Source organism: Molothrus aeneus, chromosome 1 (assembly GCF_037042795.1).
Source record: "Molothrus aeneus isolate 106 chromosome 1, BPBGC_Maene_1.0, whole genome shotgun sequence".
Lineage (NCBI taxonomy): Eukaryota > Metazoa > Chordata > Aves > Passeriformes > Icteridae > Molothrus > Molothrus aeneus.
The window spans coordinates 88,662,575-88,680,002 of record NC_089646.1 but is presented as its reverse complement, the minus strand read 5'-3'; the positions used below and the strand labels follow the sequence as shown (position 1 = coordinate 88,680,002).

Genomic DNA, 17,428 nt, shown 5'->3' with positions numbered 1-17,428 from the left:
TTCTCCAGAGGCGGAGCCTGGTTGGGGACGGGGAGGAACAGGTCCCATTCTCGCCTCGGCCGTGTCTGTGCTGCTGCTGCCGCCGGGAGCCGCGGGCCGGTGGGGCCGGCAGAGCGGCATTGCCGTGTTCCTGCTGCGGAAGTGACGCGCTCCGGGCGCGCCCCGGCAGCGCCGCCGGCGGTTCCTGTGGCGGGGCGAGATGGCGGCGCCCGGAGCCCCGGTGACCGTCACCGTCACTTACAGTAAGCGCCCGGGGCAGCGGGCGGGGGGCGCAGCTCCGGCCGCGGGGCCGCTCCCGGCCCTTCCCCGCCCCTCCGCCCGCCATCCCGGCCCGGCCCGGAGCGGCACCGGGCGCTGCGGGGCGGGCGGGCCTGGCTGCACCGGCGGTGGGGGCGGGCGGGGGCGGCCTCGGCGGGGCGCGGCCCGGGCCCGCTCAGCCCGGGATCCGTCCGGCTGTGCCATGAGGCTTCGCTCCTTACTGGGCACGGCTCGCCAGGGTCTCCTCCAGCCGGATCGCGGGCGTAGGTGTGCTGGCAGGGTGGTGGGGGAACAGGTGACACGGCGGCCGTCGCACAGGTCGGATCTTGGGGGGACTGGAGCATCTCTCTTAAAAGGAAGAGGTGAGGGAGCTGGGCCTGTTCAGCCTCGAGGAGAGATGACAGAGGGGACCTCATTGATATGAATGAGTATCTGAAGGGGGGATGCCGAGAAGATGGAGTCAGGCTCTTCTCAGTGGTGCTCAGCAATAGCACAAGAGGCAATGGGCAGAAACTGATGCACAGGAAGTTCCACCTGAATACGAGGAGGAACTTCTTTATTGTGGGAGTGACTGTGCCTTGGTACAACTTGCCTAGAAAGGTTGTGCAGTCTCCCTCACTGGAGATATTCAAGAACTGTCTGGACACAATCCTGTGGCACATGCTCTAGGATGACCCTGCTTGGGCAGGGAAGTTGGACCAGATGACCCACTGTGGTCTCTTCAAGCTGATCCATTCTGTGGTTCTGCTGTTTGGGTAATCTTCATTTAGATGAAATACATTGATGAAGTCAGCACTGCATGTTAAAAGCAGATGCTACCCAGTAGGCTTCCTTCTGGTTTGTTGAAGAGGCTTCGGTGTTGGCAGCTAGTGAGCTGCAAGGCTGCCACAGAGAGTGGTTTCTTTGGTAGGACAGGTGGCTGCTGACCTGATGGAATGGGTCACTCAAAGGCCAGCTGAGGTGAGCTTTTTTTCCCCCCTTGAAAAGAAAAACCAGAGGAGGGAGAAAAAGGTGGAGGGGAAGATGTATCTATAAAAAAATATAAAACCTTACTGTAAAGGGCTGAGAACAGCTTGAACTCCGCAAATCTTACAAATAAGATGGGAAACACCGTGGTTAAATTTTGAAGTGGATCTAAGTGAGACAGTAGGAGGAATGAAGAAGATAGTAAGGTGTTAAATCAACAAGATGTTCTGCTGAGTTTTGTTAGCAAAACTTAGTAATTTTTTATTGTATTTTTTAAAAATTGAATAATAATTTCTGCCTTTGTTTCTTTTGCCCTATGTTGGTAATGTTGTTTCCACCTCTAAAGCTTATTGTTTATTTGTAATTGCTCATTCGTGTTTTCAAATTGTGCTTCAAATTGTTTTGTTAAAATGTTTCCTTTATCACCTGGTAGTTTTATTTAAGAGTCTTTGGTGAGGAATTTTGTGGAATAATTTGTTGGAGTCATCATGATTCATGTGCTCACTGGTGCCTTCAGAGAATTCCATTTGATCTGAGGGGGTTTTCATTTTGCAATGTCAGCAGTTTAATGATTTGACATATTTATAATTCCAATGTCTTGCTGTTTGGCAACAGCCTACTTGTCTGAGAATGTTTTTGTCTTTCTAATTGTTTTCTTACCTGATCATAACTTTGTCATTAACAGATAGCAAATAGAAGCCTTTGTTCAGCTTGGGCTTCATCTGTGTTAATTACACCTGCAGCTGTCAGATGTGGCTTGACCACTTTGCACAGAACATTTTTAGTCAAGTTTTGTGTGCATGAGTGAAAGTGGGAAAGATGGAAATTAGGGCTGAGAAATAGAACAGTAGACCCACATGTGTGACTTGACAGTCTGCAAGTGTGGTGGGCAGACCCTGGCTGGACATCAGATGCCCACCAAAGCCATTCTGTCACTCCCCTTTTCAGCTGGGCGGGGGACAGAAAAGACAACAAAAGGCTCATGGCTTGAGAGAGGGGCAGGGAGAGAGCACTCATCAGGTCATGGGCAAAACAGACTTAACTTGGGAACATGTCATTTATTAACACTCAAATCAGAGTAGAACAGTGAGAACTAAAAGAAAAAACTACTTTTCCCTCGGGCTAAACTTTCCTCCTGAATTCTCTAATTCCTCCTGCCTGAGCAGTGCAGGGGAATGGGGGCTCTGGTCAGTTCATCACACTTTGTCTCTGCTGCTCCTTCCTCTTCAGGCTCCTCACACTCATCCCCTGCTCCAGCATGGGTTCCTCTTACGGATTGCAGTGCTTCAGGAGCAGACTGCTCCAGTGTGCATCCCCCACAGGGGGACAAGTCCTGCCAGCAAACCTGCTCCAGCATGGGCTCTTTTCTCCATGGGTCTGCAGGTCCCTGCCAGGAGCCTACCCCAGCACAGGCTTCCCACAGGGTCACAGGCATCCACCTGCTCTGCTGTGGGATCCTCCATAGGTTGCAGGGGCACAGCTGCTTCACCGTGGTCTTCACTGTGGGCTGCAGGGGAATCTCAGCTCTGGCACCTGGAGCAACCCATGAGTTGTTCCTTATAGTGACTTCACTCTGCTGTGAATTTACAGTAAAATTTTTTATAGTCTGTCCAAAGTGGTGCTCATAATTTGTAATTAAACTGGTTCTGTTGTTGCACAAACTTCATCTGTTTTTTTCCTCAGTTAGTGGTTTGTTTTTCCTCTCAATTGCTCATGGGCAGAGCCCTCATACAAAGCAGTTGTATATATCAAAATGACCTTTTGAAACGTATTGAGATTGTGGGGTTTTTTCCCCCCCAAAACAAACTGATAAGAAGGGCAGTTTATGGAAGGTGCTTTGGGTGAGAAGGGCATAATGTGATCTTAAACTTAAAGTTGTCTCGGAATAACAAATCTTTTTGAAGCTTTAAAATATTTGAGGACATAGTGTCACTTATCATGTGCCTGTAGGGGGGTTGGGGCATTTTAAAATCAATTTTCCTAGCACTCTCCTTTGTAAAAGATACACGCTCTTTAAATTAGAGGTGTGAGTGTAGTTTTTCTTCTGTTGTATGTGTTAAGTTCTCTCTTCCTGCAGAGTAAAAAATTTCTGTTTTGATTTCCCTTGTAGCCAGAGGTGGTTGATTCCTGTGGGTGCTTTCAGATTGACAGACCTTATGTGAGTGGGAGCAGAGGGTGGTAGAAGAGTCTGTTGCAGAGCAGAGATTAATAGGCATAATCTTTTCTTCCCCTTAGAACTACTTCCTGTTTGCATGCAAGTAATCTTAGGGAGTCTGAATAGGAAGTGGAAGGTGACAGAGAAGCTGGGACTTCTCCAAGTGGTTATGTCTGCTTATCAGTAGTATATGGGGAGAAATAGTTTTTGTACTCTGAGAATTCTCTCTGGTTGGTGATGGAGATGAAACAGGGTAGACAATGATTGCTTGTTTCTCATGTTTGAGAAGAAGGGAGCAAAGGAATTGATAATTGTCTCAGATACCAAAGACTCAAGTAGGAAATGGGATATATCAGGATAGTGTGGGCTTTCATGCTTTAGCTTGTGGGAATGTCTGGACACCATCTGTACTCATAAAAAGAGATAGGGAATAATATTTAGCCAGAGCTAAATTATGCCAGTAAAATACACCCAAGTCAAACTCTTCAGGTTATTCCAGTGTAAACCAAAATTTTCAGCTGAGGTCAGTCACTTCAAGAGGAAGGAAGTGTGGTAGAATAATTTGATTGAAAATTATGATTCTGCATGAGAGCCTGTCATTTGAGAACTTTCTGCATTAATAGTAATAAGTATTAGAGATGGATTCTCTCTGTAATATTTTCTAGGTTACAATAAGAGTTACTCTTAATCTGTTTTTTCTACTAGGTAATGAAAAGCACAGTATTCAAGTTGCTTCCCAACGAGAAGATGGTGAACCTACACTACAAGACATGGCTGTACTTATTGAACAAGTCACTGGAGTTCCCGTTCCTTTTCAGAAACTGATATACAAAGGTAACTTATAAATCTGCTGTGTTTCTTATAGATGGTGAGCTTTCATCAGGTGTCCATGATGACAAAAATAAATTCTTATGCCACCAACTGGACTTAAACTATTTTTTTCCTCTCTCATTCTTTGTTTAGGAAAGTCTCTGAAAGAATTGGAACAACCATTATCAGCGCTTGGTGTTAAAAATGGTTGCAAAGTCATGTTGATTGGGAAAAGGGTAAGCATACTTTGGACCTTTTTTCCCCTTAAACTATCATCATTTTTGTCACTAAGTCAGCTGCTGAACACAGAAACAAGCTGGAGTGTTAATTTTATAAATTACACACAAGTTGAGTTCACTCTCATTTACACTGCAAATAACTGCAGTTTGTACTTTTCTGAAATTACATTATTGACTGGCTTCTGATTTACATTATTGACAGGATTCTGCCTAATCTGTGGTCAGTGCTCGTGAGCTTTCTGTGCACTGATGACATTATCTGCTCATCTTATTTTTCTGGTTTAAAAAAAAACTTTCCCAACTGTAGCTACTGAGCTTTGATCATCTAGGTTATTTCTGGTGAAATGATTTGTGGCTGGTTTTGCAACTTGAGGATGAGGTAATAATCTTATGATGTAAATATTGCCTATACTTTAGAAACGATAAGTTGACAAAAAGAAAAAATTGCACTTCTCCTTTTTCCTTCAAATTAATCTCATTAATTGTGTTTATATACATTGCTGATTTACATATATTTGTAATTAAGCTTTGGAAGAAGCTGATTTGGTTGTTATTGAAATATGGAAAGAATAGCCACAGTGTAATGTGTATTCTAAATCCTTAGAAGCCTTTATGTCTGTATCAGCACTGCTGCTTTTTAGCTGCATTGTATCTTTATTTGTTCCTTAGTTGTGAATGTTGTACTTTTGAATACACAGAATAGTCCAGAAGAAGAGGCTGAATTAAAGAAGTTAAAAGATTTGGAGAAGTCAGTGGAGCAAATAGCTAATAAGTTAGAGGAAGTTAATAAAGAGTTCACAAGTATCCAGAAGGTATGCCAGTTTTGTATCACTTTATATCTTTGCAAAGCAATTTAGTAGGTATTTCTATGTAAAAAAACCCAAACAAAACAGTTTGGAGGTTTTGAGTAGTCAGTAATAGCTGCCCCTCCTAAATGTCCAAGAGTCAGTAATAATTCTTAGTCAATTCCAAATGCCATTTATGAGTTTGCAAAATAGACACATGGCAATGTTTGGAAAAAAGTAAATATTGTTTCATATGGGATAACTTACATATACCTGGAAGAAGGTCTATTACATGTCTATCATTTTAGTAAACCTAACAGATCTTACATTTACCATGTCAAGAATTGATAAAATACAGAAGAATACAGATTAAGATTGGAGTCCCTATCATGCTTGAAAATACAGAAATAGTAAAGTATATTTTCTGCCATTGTGGATTTTCTAAGGTGAGTATTGTGTTGAGTATAGAATAATTTTGTTTTTTTCTTCTTCAGGGATTTTTAGCAAAGGATCTCCAAGCAGAAGCACTAAAACAGCTGGACAAGAGGATAAAAGGAACTGCAGAGCAGTTCATGAAGACCCTTGAACAGATTGATGCCATTGTAAGTAACTAACCAACAGAAACTTACTTGATATTTTAATGTACTAAGAAATTTATTTTTGGCTATCCAAATGCTTCACAGTCATTAGTGGGTCATAACCTTACATTACATTTTCAGAGTATAATATACATCTTCCTGTGTCATGTAGTAGCTCAGAGCTAGATGAGAATAAGGGTCTTGTACAGAGATAAATAGAAAATTGCCCCAACCAGTGTATTTCCTTACTTGGTTTCTCTGTCTGCTGGTAAGCCTCATTATATAATTATGTTGCATATCAAGATCATAATAACCTGCTCTGAAGGAAAATGCTGCTTTTCTGTGGTAGTGGTGTCTTTGGGTCTCCTCCTTGGTACAGTGACCTTATCTTGGATTTTTTTTTTTCAGAAATATGCTATGCAAATACCTATAACTGGTGAAATCAGTGTAGTTTAATTTGATGGACTCTTTGTAAAAGTTCAGCAGTGGACCAAATCAGAGTAATAATTTGAACTGGCCATCATCAAATGCTATGTAATATGGATGTGTTTCTGGGAGTGGTGGAAGCTTACTAACTAATTTCCTGCTTTTGTATTGTAAGCCCATGATGATAATGTAGTCTTTGCTGCTTGTTATAGCCAACAGTTCTAAATACTTTTTAAAAATATTGCTATATTCTAAGTATTTTGAAGTCTTCAAATTTCTGTTTCATTTTGTGCCTCATATAAAGGAGATTATTGTGCTGACTGTTATTGAATGCTGTTAGACATAAAGACTTCATATAACTGATTTCCTGCTTGAAATGGCAGATTTACTATGTGTTGTCATGAAAATATCAGTAAGGTGGCAACAACTGTCTCAATTGAATGGGGTTAAAGCTTATTTCTGACCCCTTCAAGTTTTGATACCAAATCCTATTTGGAAAAAATCTCAATACTTGTATTCTGGGTGCAGTTCTGGAACCCAGCAGGCAGCCTTGTAAAACTGCTTCACTGCTTCCAGAAGAATCCAAATTCAAATTTCCCAAGTTTACTTTTAGTTCTGTTACTTTTTGTGTGGTTTAAACAGAAAGCATGCTGTGCTGTATCTCCTTATCCAAAATACTCTACATAGTACTGGACAAGGGATCTTAGGTCTAGCACAATGTTTTAGAAGACTTATAATCAGTAACTTGGTGTTTAGATTTGGGAAATAATGGGGTCCCTGTACTTTGTTTCATGAGAAAGTGGAGCAGCCAGAGCTAAGACTAATTACAAGTAATTTCTTCCAAAATCTGTAGTAATTGTTACTTTATTGAATAAGAGCCTCTGACATTTGACATTGAAAAGTTGAGTTTTTTGGTTTTTTTTTTAAATAAGTGAGGGTTTGGATTGACAGTGATTGCAGTAACATTGCACATATTTGTTTCTTTTAATATACAAAACTGGCTGTGACATTTGTCATGAAAACTGGACTAATGTGCAATCTTGCAGATTAAATACATGTAGGTGGATGGAACATTTACATAAAATGTGGGAGTTCAAAGTGCTGGTGTCACACCAGGTCAAATTAACAGGGCACCAACTTACTGAGGCAGCACTCAGCTCTGATGTGGTTGTGCATTCTGTGGAGGCAGCAGTACAGACTGGTAGTGAGGGATGTGTATGAGCAATAAATGAGTTCCACTGGAGTAGGAAATGGCAAATAGAAATGCAAAGCAGTATTTTATCTTATTGTAAAATTGGTTTATACAAGAAATTAGCATTCTTTCCAGTAGCCAAGTAAAAAGCTAGTTGTGACACATCTGTTAAATGCTATTGAACATGTAGAGGTGCTGTTGATTGAGTCAACAGCATGTTAAAAAATACAGAGGGGAAAAATGTGACTGACTGAGAAGAATGGATGATGCATTGTAGAAGTCAAACATACCAGCAAGCTCACACTATAAATATTCCAGCTTTTTTCTTTGGCAGAATTGTCACAACTCATTAAGGTGTCTCAGCTGCTGTGTGTTATTTGGATCACTCACATATGCAAATGAGATTTGGTTGGTTACAGAGAGATAAGGGTGAGGAAGCCTGCATACTGTTTTCCTTCTATTCTCGGAGTATGACTCTTACTGGTAGCAGTCAAGCTCATTAATTAGAGGAGCTGAGTTTGGAACTAAATACTTTTACAAGACACCATGCATTCAACAATTGTGAATTTAAAATATGGGATTTGGAAGGTGAAAAAGTAAGTTTATAATCATACAGTAGTGGGGTGTGAGAGAAAAAGTGCTGTCACTGCCAGAGATGTGAAGGAAAAGTCCTGAAGGGATGCTTTTGGGTAGAGCATCTGTAACTTAAGCATTGTAACATAAATGTGTTTAAATAGCTATTGCTTTCACGGCATCTTACAAAATTTTAATTTGTCTGACACAGTCAGACATTGCCATAAACCACAGATCTTAGAACTTTTCTTCAAGAAGAAGTCAGTTGAGTCTTGTTCAATACTAGAAAATTTGTGTGTGTGCATTCACAGATGTGCTGTTTTTTTCATCAGTTAAGACAATTGGTCCAGGAATAGAAGTCAAAGTACACTATTTATTACAAATCTCAGTGAGAGGAACACAGGAAATGTTTTACTTGGTCATCTGGACCAGTTTTTTAAATATCTGAAAGGGTTTTTCAAGAAAAAGCAAAATTTTTCTGAAATCAGTAGGAAGGTTTGAATCCACAGTCATGACCTGTGACAGTATGTACCTGTGACCCAGCTCTGTTTTAATGAATGTTTTCACCAATATTGCAGTGGGAGCACTCACTTTGTCCTCAAGATGGTCTCCTATTAAATGGCAGATTTTTTTAATCTAAAAAGACAATATTGCAGAGAACAGATTGTTCTAAGAATTGAAAAAAACTTTCTCTTCTGAAATACCAGTCACTGATTTTGTTAACATAAATTCACAACAAATCTGTCAAATTGCGTCTATCAGTATTGAGGATGTTGATTAGCACTACTGACTCATAGTTGTGCTCTGGTGGCCCATCCTCCTTTCCTGAAGATTTTTTAAAATTATAGTTCCTCTGTAGAACTTACTTAAATTAACAGGCTGTTCTGATGAAATTTAACTGTCTCCTTTTCTCTGCTATACTTGTCATTGGATAAATCCATATGAAATTAACATTTCAGGGATTAAAAGCAAGACGTATTCTGAAAAAAATCCCACCACTGTTCCTGTAACAAATATTTTCCAGACATGTGGGAAGTTTTTCCACTTAAAATAAGATGAGACTTTATTAAAGATTGCTAAATTTTTTTAATTTATCTGAATCAATAAAAATGTGATAAGCATTTCTTATTATAGTACTTTAATCTCTTAGCGTGAATTGTAAACATGAAATCAGACCTTCAGAGAAAGGGATTTCTAAAGCTCAAGAAGCATTGTCACCTGAAAGGGAAGGTTTTTTCCAGCCCTTTCTGTTTGATTTGTGTGTCAGTGCCCCAGGTTACCTGAGACCTTGTGCCCAGCAGTCTGTGAGTGTCCTGTTACCCTTCCCTGAGCAGCTCACTTGGTGCAAGGGTGGTTCAGCTGACCTGCTTGGGGTCACATGCAAACAGAGAGACCCCTCCTGGACTTCCACATCTTTAGTTGGTCTGTTGGTGCCCCAGGCAAGATTCAGGGACAAATTCAGGACACAACAGCATAAGAGGGACCCTCTCTTGGTTATCCACAGTCAAATATGTTACCTGTTGCCAGTGACTCTTAAGTGCCCTTGAAGGACTCACTTTACCAGTTTATAGAATAGCCCTCCTTTATTAATACAATAGAAAACTCTTGACAGGATTGCTGGTGGTAGTATCTGGCTGCAAAAATGTACTTAAAGCAATATGCTAACCAGCTCTAATACCCAATAATGGAGTCTTCCCTATATTTATGCCATTTTTAACTTACTCTTATTTTTACGTTTAGGTGGAGCTAGAGTGACTCTAGTCATGCATCATGTTCAGTGGGGGGTGGTTGTACTTTGGAGGTGGGTAATGTCAGTATTACATCTGAGGTGACCTTTGAGGTTGGAGTCATAAATTAGTATTTCATCCAAGGTAAACTTTGGAATGGAGGTGGGCATCTGTGATTTTGCCACAGTTGCTGGTTCAACTGCAGGAAATCTTTTTCCTTCCTTGGCTGACAGCTGTTACGTGGCTTATCAGCTACAAGGTATCACCATGTTCCCCCTCTTGCCCCAAAATCCTCTCTTCCCCCAAAATCCTTTTGGACAGACTCCGGCCATGGTGTCTCCAGTGCACCCTCTCTTTGGGCCCCCTTAGTGTTTATTTGTGGGAAGTCGGGCACGCTGACCTCATTCCATCTAGGGAGCAGCAATCACATTTTCTCCCTGTAATTTTCCATATTGTTATATCTGGGTTGGCAACTTTCCACCCTTTTCTATCCTCCACTTCATCCCCCCTTAGCCTCTGTGCTCATTACAGTTTTGTTACTTTCCTACCAAGTTTCAGTAATGGACACTAGGTTGTAGCTTTCTACTGTAGCCTTCATGCTGTTAGAGCTCAAGAGGGAAACACTGCTGAGGAGATAAGGAGTCTTCCCATAGGGAGGTGACACGGCCCAGTTGAAGTGCCTCACACCAGTGCACACAGCATGGGCAGCAAACAGGGAGAGTAGAATCCATTTGTCTGAACAATAAAAGAAAAGAGCGCCTTTTTTTTTTTGTTGTTGTTGTTGTTGTTGTTTGTATTTTGATTTTTACAAAAGTTTATGTATCTAAACTTCCCAGCTGTGTTGACATTTTGGCTGAAATGAAACAGATTAGGTTAGGGAAACCTGTGTTCTTGGTCTGGACTTAGGGTGGAAAATAAAAGGTAAACTAGTGAGAAACTCCCAAGATTTTTATGCATTTTCACCAGTGAGAACACAGTGTTTTTAAGAATGTTCACATAAACTTTATATAATGATCATCACCTGTACATCTGTTGAGAAAAAAATCATAATGCTGAGCACCATTCCTCAGCAACACCCCGGTTTCACGTAGCTCAAAAAGGACAAAGCATGTAGCACTTGCCAGGATGACATACATGAACATAATGGGTGGCAGGAGTACATAAAATGATGCAGTTTGAATTAAATGAAAAGCTGACATTGTGTAACACTTCACATCTGTTGCCTTCCATGAGTACATTCCAGGGATGATCAGATGTACAGCTTAGACTGGCAATGGCTGCATTACTAATGATACATTCCAATGATGGCAAGTGATTGAGTGAATGTATTTCTAAGAAATTTGTTCATGTTTTAATCTCTGAAAAAGCTCTGAAGAACAGTTAACACACACCACAGCAGAAAAAGCAGTGTGTGTAGTCTGTTGCTGTATATTCCCTAAAGACACGTGGTAGGTTTGCTGTCTCTGTTCTTTGCAGTCAGCTGCATCCCTGGCTTTTTAATAAGTTTTTCTTATAGATTCTTTCTTTATAATCATCCTTACTGAGCAGGCATGACAGGATGCCTATTCAGAGGATTCTTTGGTAATTCCAGTTTTTGCTGTAAGTCTAATTTGTTCATTTCAGCATTAACCTGCATCAACTTGTTTGCTTATTTTGCTGCAGAATCTGCCAGAGAATTTCAGTGACTGCAAACTGAAAAAGAAGGGGTTAGTGAAGAGGGTCCAGGTGAGTTTTCTTTGTGAAAATGAGCTGTTTAGATTTTTTCAGTGTTTGTTCTTACATTGGTATTTTGTATGACCTCCCTTTGAGTAAAATAGCAGACAAAGTACAGATTTTCATAGGTCATGCTGTTTTCAGATAATGTTTGTTATTTACATTAATGGCTCGTCTTATGGCTGCCTGATGTTATGAAGTAATTCTGATAACTTGTAAAGACAATGGATTGATCACTCCTCCTTTTTTGAATCTTGATGGACTGGAGTAATGCCTGAGGTCTGGGCACAAGGATGCAGTTAACTGTAACTCCTGCTGACCTACTCCTGACCTTGCCAGAGGTGTTCTTGGGAAAATTTAGCTTATACTGCAATGCACCAAATTTCTTTGGAGAGTAGATCTTTGAGATCTGTACAGCAAAGTAGCTGTGCTGGGGATGGAGGGTTTAATTGCTTTTGTATGATGCTTGTAAATTTCTAGGCATTGCTTTCTTAGACACCTTAAACTGAAGGTTTGTTAGTAAATACTGGAACTCAGCTCCCTCCACTCAAAATTACATAAATGAAGGGTAATGCTATTTGTATTACTGTTTTTATTTCTATTGTGCTAACCTTAGTGACAGGTTGGGCTCCTAAAAATTGTTTGTGGAAGTACCTTGCATTCATATATAGAATTGAATGATTTTGTCTTTTATTATAACCTTGTTAAATACCTCCCATTGATGTTTCACAAGTTCTTTTAGAATGGCCATCTATTTTAGAGGAAGGCCCACCAAGAAGTACTTTATAGGAGAAATGGTTTTAGTTACAGCTTTAGGAACAAAGCACTTTGTACTCAGTTATTGAGATAAGTTCAGGTAATGCAAATGGGAATGAAGGTGGTTGCTGGTGTGGCTGTGTTATGTGGGGGTTCTGAACACACTCCTGATTCCATGTGCCTAACCAAGGCAGCAAAACTTGTAATAGAGTGGTGGCTGTCAACTTTGTGGAAGCTACTGGATCTCCACTCTTGGGTGAAGTTACAGCAGAAGTAAGTGGGGCTTTGTTTAAGAACTGCTGTTAAAGCATAAAAGGGGTTCTGTTGAGCAGAGATCAGAATTATTTATGTGCTTTTATATGCACAGCATTATGCAGCTGTGGGTTATGAACCCTTTGAGGACTCCAGAAGAATCTTCAGGGGTTTCAGACCAGAGCTGTCAACAACAGTTTGTTTTTCCAGAGCAAGAATAAGAAAACAGTGACAAGTTGTGCTTATTATTTTTAAGTATCCATGAAAGCAAGGGGGAGCTATTAACTGCCCTCTACTGCTGGCAGTCACACATCTTCCAGGGTGGGAAGATAAATATGAAAGAGTAGCAGCCCTCAATTGCAGTTTGTTACCACTTTCGCTTTTTCATTGTTCAAGTTCTTACAGACGTGAGTTGATGACAGTTCAAGGGATTGGTTGGAAACAGATGATTCAAAGCAGTGTAATGGTTGAGGAGCATTAACATGGCACAACAGTTTGCTGCTCTACAAGGAAAGTGCTTTCTTACTGTCATTTTAATTTAATAACATGAAATGTCTGGTTTGACTGTCAGTCTGGTGCAGACGTAGCAAAAACAAAGGCGAGACATGAAGAGCTAATGGGAGAATCTTTCTCAGGAAGTGCACTGTGCTTGCATACCTTGGGGCTGGCCTAAAACAGTTTATTGGCTTAAAGTGCTGGCGTGTTGTGCTGTGTACAGGCTGAGCAAAGTGACCAGAGGCTGCTGGCTGCCAGTTGCTCTCTTTGTGTTACTCTACTTGTGAGAACTCGTGGGCAGGTTCTAAGAAAGCATAAGGTGCTGTGGACTGCTTTTTCTTGAATGGAGCCTTCTGTTTTTTGAGGAACACCAGCTACCGATGAAGATGAAGGTTCAGTGGTGCCTTGTGAAGTTGAAAAGGTCTTGGTTTAATGAAAGCTTGTTTTAAGTTAGAGCAGGTTTGTCCCTCCCAGCCTTGGCCTCTGAAGTATGTGTTAGAAAGGAGCTTAGAAGTCATGTTCCAAACTGAATGAAGCACTAACTTGTCTGAACCTTTGTTTTTCCTATTGTCACTTATGAACTTTGGATCAACTGAAAATGTGTAATCATCTGGACTGGTGATGGTGGGCAGCCATGCTGTTATCCTTATTAGCCTTATCCAGTGTCACATTTCTGTTGGATTCTGGGTAAATGCAGATGTGCATAGGCTATTACCAAAACTACTGGAAAGTGGTTGTTGAGTTGACATCTTCAAATTCACTATAGGAACTGTACTTTCAGTTCTTCAGAAACACCTCTGGGTGCAAACTGTGGATTCAATAACATTTGTTTGTTTTTTATTCTCAGGTTTTTCTTGCCCAGTGTGATACCATTGAAGGGAACATTGGCCAAGAAATGGACAAGCTGCAGTCAAAGAATTTGGCACTGGCAGAATGAGGCATCGCCTTACATAATTAGGAAACATAATTGCTCTATGAGCAAGAAGAAAAGTTTGCTCTTTGTTTTGGAGCACATATCCAGCTTCCTTTTTTTTTTCCCCTCAAAGCCCAGTCTGTTAGACTGGCACCAGTCAATCATTTCTTGCTGGTTGTCTTGTTTGCCGCTTGGTTAGAACTATTATTTTGAAAAGAAATCCTTCCTGAAGAATGGCTGAGCTAATCTTTGTGAATTGTGTATCTTATGGACAATAAGATAGTTTAGTTAACTAAGTTATGAAGTTTTCAGTGGTGGGCAGTTTTGTCTGATATATCTTTGAATTTATTTACAGCTCAAATCAAAGAAGGCCTATAATCGTACAAGTGCCATAAGTTGCAGTTGTAGGACTACAGCTAGATTGAAAAAGGCAAACTGAGACAACATCTGGGAAAGCTGAACATTCTAGTAGACAGTTCAGAGCAATAAAAAACCCCTACACATTTGTATCTACTTAATGTTTGTATGCATTTATAAATATAAGAAAGCTTGACTATAAGGGAGTCGTACCTATTTTAGCCTTAAATTGTCATAATAAATGGAATGTACTGTAACATGTATGGTACTTAATTTTGAGTGGTGCTTTAAGTTGTTACTGAGCTCCTTGATACAGATGTATGTTTTTTACACAGATTTCTGATGTACTGTGGTTTTTATAGATTATTTGTATTTTTATTATTTGTGTTCTGTCTTGAGTTGAGAAATGAAATGAGATTACTCATGCTGCTCAAATACCAAGGGTTCACTTCAAGCAAGGTATAACGGAGGAGCTATTTTGAAAGGTTTTTTTTATACTTTTTTCTGAATTTGCTGAATTCATGATGCTATATTTAATGGGAAAATGCAGTGATTATTCCAGTCTGTTAAGGCAATCAGTGAATTTTTATAACATGTTGCAAAGAGACACAGGTTTATTTTAGCAATGCCATCTGTGTGAGGGTTATGGCTGAGTCTTGCAGTCACATATGTACTGTGCTTAACCTTCTCTCTTAGGTGAGAAGTCAGCTATTGCAGGAGACCCAAACTTTGAGTGGGTGCAGCCAACTTTGCAGTGGTTGCTCAGAGGTTCTGAGCAGACTGTGGAGCATGTCAGCCTGTAGGTAACATAAATGTACAGGAGCTGCTTTTTCACTGATGCTCCTCATTGGGAGGTCATACAGATACACAGCAGCCAGCAAAGCAGGGACTGGGAAGGAGCCTCTTTCTGTGCAAGAAATAAACTCTTCATCCCAAATGAGTCAGACTGAGAATGTTTAGAATTGGCCTTTAGGTAGTGAGGCATTATCCATATGTTTTAAGGTTAGCTGTCCTTTCAAGATAAAAGTAGAAAATGTATGTAAAAAGATCTTAACTTCTGATAAGTTATGAAGTTTAAATAATACCTGAAGTGTTATTATTACAGTATTGTCTTTGATGTTCGTAATTGGAGGAACATTTTTTTAGTGAAAAATGCCATTGAAAGTAAATGAAGTAATAGCTGTGCATTACAAAGGGTCACTTATATTCTAAAAATGCTGGCTGATCATACCAAGATTTGAGTTGCCATGTGTTTTGCTGTTAACCAGTTACTCCAAGCTTATATTTTTTCCTTATGAAATTCTCTTATCAGCATCTATGGAGGATTTCATAGTCTTAACTCTTAGTAACCTTATCTATCATGTTAGGATTTGGTATGGTAGGACTGTGGAAGATTTTTCCCTAGGCTAACTAGTCTGTCATGCTGCATTTTCCCAGCACTTTGGAGTTAAGAGGAGGAAGCATCAGTCATAGTCATTTTTGTGAAGCCCTGCCTATCCTGTGGCTGCTTCTGGACCAGATTCAGCTGACTCTTAAACCACCAGCAACACTTGCCTAATTCAGGGAATGCAAAATCAACCACTTTCCTATGATGGAAAGGATCCTCACCCTCCCAAATGTGGGCTCTCTAATGTGTTGAGCTTTCACAGGTGCATGTACAATAAGCAAGAATCCCCCTGTGCCCAGGGAGAGAACTGAGAGCTGTGGTCATGGCCAGGACTGTGTCCATTTCTGCTGTTCCTGTGTAGATTTCTCTCTTGGGTGAGAACATTTACAGGCAGACATTGTCTTCCCAACAGTCTTCCCCAGAAATCGCTGCTTCCTTAGATGTGCTTGTGTGAGTACATCCTCAGCCTGTCTCAGAGCAAGGAGGATTAACTTCAGGATGTTCCACAGCAGATCTTTTGATGGTCTGGTACTTTGAGGCAAAGAGAGTGATGGTGAGCCTCTCCCACCAGCACATCTGTGTTCAGCAGAGGGTGGGTGTCCTGAGCCACATTTACCTTGCAGTGCTAAGCAGTTTGGTCTCTAGGACAGAAGTATGTGCATGAAGACCAACTTCTGCAGTATAAATTGTTTTGTCTTCCAAATATAAAAATGAGTTGATTTGTTTTGGAAAACGGATGGTTGTATTTAGAGTTATCCAAGACATTCTAGAGTGAATTGACTTTTATACTTAGTTTTGGAGAGGGGAGTTGAAAACATTTTTTTTGTCAGAATAGCCTTAAATTCAGTAAAAGCCAGCATCTGTGCTTTTCAAAAGTGCAGCAGACTGCAATTGTGGGAGGAAGGGGAAGGAAGATGTGATTTTAAATATTCTTCAGAGTTTGTAAATATAAATAATCAAGCTTAAACTATAGTCTCACTGATTCTGTAGTTCAGGTGTACTGTGATACCTGTTTTGCTACTGAATCGTTTCCTCAGCCCAACAATCTGCCATGATCGTGTCAAAACAGAAGTTACTCCCTTTTGCCTTAGTTGCACTTAGCCCATCGTCTTCCTCCAGTTGCTGTGTTGCTCTGGCTGTGTTTACAGACCTTGGATTTGCCATCCTGGCAAAATGTACCATAGGATTTGTCTTTTATCAAAATGGAAATTGAATTGCACATGCCCTTGGCCCCTTTTCTCTCCCAGATCCTGTGGGCTGGTGTGAGAAGAACCAAACCCGACTCAGGGAAATGTGGAGTCTGGAGCCATGGGATGGGTTGCTCTCTGGAAACAGCACAAAATTATAGTGGCAACCTCCATGACCAAGTCCTCTGGAAGGTAATGTCACTGTAAGCCTGGAGCAACACTTTTTGACTTCTAATGGACACTCATGGTTTGGAGTGGAGCACTTGACACCGTGGAAGTTGGCACTAGATTTTTTTTTTCTCTTTTTTTGGTTAACTCACGTTATTGTACTGTGATAAATGAAAAGATAAAAATAAAACCTGGAAAGTTCTCTGCTGTCCTTGGTCATGTTGTAGTCACTAAATTCTGTATTTGGGCTGTATTTTAGTGGAGAAGGCACACAGGGCTCTGGCTGGTGCTGCCGTGTGCGCTGTGCAGGGCATTGAGCAGGGCCTCCCAGAGTGTGGGATTCACATTCTCTGAACAGAGAGAGACAATTCTCTCTCTCAGGGTTTTTCCTGGAGAAGCAGAGAAAAGAGTGATCAAACCAATTCTTACCTCATTTGCTGCTCCTGTTTTTGTGTGCAGGTGGAATGTATTCTGGAGATTGTTTACCCGAG

General features: G+C 40.7%; 1 protein-coding gene across 1 annotated transcript; it reads left to right on the top strand.

Annotated features, from left to right (window-relative positions):
- Nucleotides 1-34: 34 nt before the first annotated feature.
- BAG1 (BAG cochaperone 1) lies at nucleotides 35-17,139 on the top strand. Its single transcript, XM_066560439.1, has 7 exons — nucleotides 35-242; nucleotides 4,085-4,213; nucleotides 4,343-4,425; nucleotides 5,127-5,240; nucleotides 5,708-5,815; nucleotides 11,372-11,434; nucleotides 13,773-17,139. The coding sequence occupies exons 1-7, from the start codon at nucleotides 200-202 to the stop codon at nucleotides 13,860-13,862; spliced, it is 630 nt and encodes a 209-aa protein (XP_066416536.1). The 5' UTR covers nucleotides 35-199; the 3' UTR covers nucleotides 13,863-17,139.
- The last annotated feature ends 289 nt before the right edge of the window (nucleotides 17,140-17,428 follow it).

What these genes read in the sequence shown, in the direction of transcription:
- BAG1 (XM_066560439.1), top strand. Translation starts at nt 200, where the DNA reads ATGGCGGCGCCCGGAGCCCCGGTGACCGTCACCGTCACTTACA. An exon ending in TTGAACAGATTGATGCCATT is followed by an intron (nt 5,816 to 11,371) that starts GTAAGTAACTAA and finishes ATTTTGCTGCAG; the next exon opens with AATCTGCCAGAGAATTTCAG. An exon ending in GGTTAGTGAAGAGGGTCCAG is followed by an intron (nt 11,435 to 13,772) that starts GTGAGTTTTCTT and finishes TTTTATTCTCAG; the next exon opens with GTTTTTCTTGCCCAGTGTGA.